The 4,212-nt window shown below is 30.5% G+C and overlaps 1 protein-coding gene across 1 annotated transcript in view; it reads right to left on the bottom strand.

The window, feature by feature from the left end:
• LOC106463133 (speckle targeted PIP5K1A-regulated poly(A) polymerase-like) overlaps positions 1–4,212 on the bottom strand; it is a 25,355-nt gene that overhangs the window by 13,606 nt on the left and 7,537 nt on the right. Inside the window, exons 4-5 of the mRNA XM_022390562.1 lie at positions 2,974–3,190; positions 73–136 (exon numbers count right to left, since the gene is read on the bottom strand). Coding sequence (XP_022246270.1) covers positions 73–136; positions 2,974–3,174 — 265 coding nt within the window. The 5' untranslated portion in view covers positions 3,175–3,190. The remainder of the gene's footprint in view (positions 1–72; positions 137–2,973; positions 3,191–4,212) is intronic.

Below are 4,212 nucleotides of genomic sequence, written 5' to 3'. Positions count from 1 at the left end.
CGTTAACTTTAATTTATGAACTTCAACTGCATTTCCTGAGCATCTAGTGAATTATATTAACAGACACCAAACCACTTATAATATCATGCACAGAAGGTATATCTCCACACTTTGAAGTGTCAGATGAAGTGAAATCCTGAGGAAATTTTAAAAAAATATTAACTTTTAAATCAAACACGCAAGTTGTGGCATGGAAAAAAATAGTAAGCATTATAAATCTGAAACAGTGAGGGCTTTCAGAAATCCTAAAATCAAATTTATGATACTTTAAAAACTTATCAGCTACTTATGGAAACCTTGGCTTTAAAATTTCAGAATGAAACAAAAAACACTTGAAGAAAAGCCTTTTCCCTACCAATTTTTTTTTCTGCATTTTATGTTTCTAAATCTTTCAATCACTTTGTGAAGAAATTTCAAATTTAATTACTGTACAAATAATACAGTAATTTTGGATGCTAATTACATCAATAATTTATATTTTTCTCTTTATAAAACTATATTAGGAGTTTTCTTTAATAAAAAAGTTAAATACTTTTAAAATACAAGTATTATATAATTACTTAGCAACATGTATAACAATAACTTCATGTCAACTGCTTTTTGTTAGAATTTATTTATTTTGTGGTCATTGTATCTAATACAAATGGTTGAGTACATTATAGTTACCCTGTACTCATGACTTGGTCCAATGGTCCAAGCCCACAGAATGTTGAAGGTTTACATTCTAGAACTCCAAATTTACAAATTGTATCTTTGTGAAATTTGGCAAGCCTTTAGGAAACATTAAAAACTCTTTTGTACACATAAACAGTATTTGAAATACAGTATTTTTACTAAAGATGTGTCCATGATTTTAAAAAGCCTTTACCGAGTTAGAGTGAAAGGCAATTTTTGAATGAAAGAACAAAAATATTTTCTTATCTTACAATTTACATATTTTATCTGTACAATTTCAATAATATACTAAATGATTTTTTTTGGGTAAAACTTTACATTTACCTATTCTTATTTTTTGTACAGTAAAATAAGAATTTTAAAATTATAAAATAAAATGAATTTTTTTTTCTTATTCTTTGAATACATCATTTGTCATCACATCTTTAATTTAATTATTTTCACAATTTCAAATGTTAAACTTTTCACATCTGTTATATTTTCATTTTATGGTTTTACTGCTCCAAGAAGGCAATAAACTACAGTGGAAACAAATGATCAGCTTCTCATATGTGGAAGTACTTCTCAGTATGAGCTATGTGAACATTTGCACTCAGGCATCTAACTCACTAGGCCTCTCTCTCTCCCTTCTTTTTTTTTTTAAATCTAAGTATGTCGTCAAACAAAAATTAATGTAACTTATGCATTTAAAAGACATCAGTTACTAGAAGAGAATGTCCCTAAACTACTATAATATATCTATAATTATAATTATAATTTTATCTATAATTTATTTATAATTTAAAAAATACTATGTTAGTGCTTGAAGCAACAACTGCTCAATGCAGATCATGTACTTCTTCTCAACTACAGTCTTTTGCTGCCAAATTCAAAAGGATGATTGTAAGCTTCATACAGATGAAAAGCAAAACAAAAAAACTCTTTCTATCGGTTATAAACATGTCCACCAAATATGATGTGATTTAAATAACTACCTTGAAAGCTATGGAAAGACCTTTCCTATTTGGTTTGACAAACTTACTGATATCTTAGCAATTCAAGAAGGCAGGAGGTTTAAACTTTATAGTGTTCGTCATAATGTACAGTTTGTGTTTCTTACTGGTTGGACACTAGAAGCTATGTTGGGAAAAGAGATAAGATTTGTAAAAATTCAGAGAACACAGATGCTTTACAGAGAAGTGAAGATTATGAACTTAAAATATTTCCTTTTGAAATTAAAACTTGGATGATATAAAAACTGGAGTTACAAACTATGTTTTAAAAACTGGAATTACAAACTATGTTTTAAAAACTGGAATTACAAACTATGTTTTAAAAACTGGAATTACATACTATGTTTTAAAAACTGGAATTACAAACTATGTTTTAATGCCAAGTTTATTGACATATATTGATAATAAAGTTTAAATTGTTAATGTAACTATGCAAAATATCAGGATATGCTCAATTTAATCCAGACATGTACACAGAGTTAAAAACATTTTAAAGCCTCACCACATCATTAAAATCCATATCACTATGTCTACTCATGCTCTATCTGATGACCATGCATCTTGGGAGTTGCCTTGCAGCAAATGGCTCTAACATAAGGATGCCATATCCAAAGCACAATGCTACTTCTGCATGCTTTCAATAATTCATCTAGAGTATAAAGATTGTTTCCCAGTGACAGTTTAAACAACATAATCACACAGAATTACATACATGCTGCATCCAGCAACTTCACCAACATGTCTTCATAACAAATAATACGAATATGGGTTTTATATGTCAGCTTCTTGAGGTATGCGACAGTTGATTTGGAGCTACAACTGAAAGCTTCATCTTGGTGAACACATACCCGTTTGACCTCATTTCCAGATGGAGTTAGTTCTTGAATATGTTGCATGCTGTTGCCTGGGGCAATGGATAGCTTTTCACATGTAAATATTCTGTGTCAAAAAGGGCTATTACATACCCTTTCCAACATAGTTAATTTTTGATGGTATGACACTACCTACAAAAATTCCAAACAATATCAAAATATAGTTCCAATATATTTACGTTTTACCACAATTTTGCAAATAAGTTTTAGTTGTCAGAAGACTTAATGATTTGCACATTCAAAATTGTTTTAATATACAACATATTCCATCCTTTAGTCACTGCTCTTGGCATTGTATGGTTATCGAATTACCTGCTCGATTTGTACTCTTTCAGCACTGATGTCTTGAAACACTAAATCCTAAACCACATGCTAAATTATGAGAGCAAAAAAAATAAAATAAAAAAAGGCTTCTCACTGTGCTTCTGTATTACCTTATTTACTAAATGATTAATATCCAAAAACATGTCAATGTCACATCCTTTAAACCCAAATCCATTGATACTTGATCCGTAAAGGTGTACAGTACATCCTGGAAAATATTCTTGCAGGGTATCCTGAAGAACTCTACAAAAATCCTCTCGTTGAAGTGTTTCCTTCATAGACAATTTTAAGGTGTCTCTCAACATCACCATCTGGTTATCCACCTTGTGAAAAAATATGTAATGTCCATAAAAAGTGTGAAAAAAAAAGTACAAGTAATGAAAAGAGTGAAACTTTAAGATGTATTATGACATGACCATACTTTGAAATAAAAAGAAAATTTTGGCTTGACCTTATTATGTACTTTAGCAATGATTCTGTAATCATCACGATTATTTTAAAATGCATAACTGGGATCCAGAACTCATACGAGTCCAGCTTTAATAATACTAAACAAACAAAAAAAATGGGTTAAACCCCTGTGCTACCTTACTCTTTCTATTACTCCAGGGTTATTTGACTATCCACAATGGTATCATGAGATCTATCACATACGTAATGATTAAAAACAAAAAAGGAAATAAACTGCCATTGATTTTTTTTCTTTCACTTTAGCCTTCCATGTATTTCATCCTTCAAGCAAAGTCACTGTTTAAAACTCTGTACTTGAGAAATCTACAAGCAACTTGAGCCTTTAATTTGGCCAGGTTTTGCAACAGATTAAAAGTTTCATTATTACTTTCAAGTACTAAAAAAAATGTGAAAAATACCACGTAACCAATTTCAGTTTATAATGTCCAATGAAAATAAGCTTAAATTGGCATGAAAGTTCAATTACACACGTGCACAAACAAAAAGTTATAAACCTGACCTTCATATCCAGTACTTATATGCCCAGAGCATTGGGAGCAGACTTTATGGTGCACTATGGACATAGTTGTTTAATTCCAGTTGATGTAACAAAAGGAATCAAGATGCTCTATGTTTTTGTTGACATTAGAATAGATACGGTACATTGCATTAATACGATACAACATAATTTGAGCGCACAAACTTCTATTGCATTAATTAGTACAATTCAGTTTGTTTCAACACTTCATGCTGTAGCAGCAGATTTGAGAAGTAAGGGGTATAGTGTTAAATATATCACTATTTCAACAGTGAAATGATACAAGCCATGCCACCACATGCGACATGCTTAGCTCCTATGCATCTGGTCGACAACACTCTTCTAAACATTTAACAGTAAA

The sequence above is a fragment of the Limulus polyphemus genome, unplaced genomic scaffold (genome assembly GCF_000517525.1).
Source record: "Limulus polyphemus unplaced genomic scaffold, Limulus_polyphemus-2.1.2 Scaffold1332, whole genome shotgun sequence".
NCBI classification, from domain to species: Eukaryota; Metazoa; Arthropoda; class Merostomata; order Xiphosura; family Limulidae; genus Limulus; species Limulus polyphemus.
This window is presented reverse-complemented; position numbering and strand designations above follow the sequence as displayed.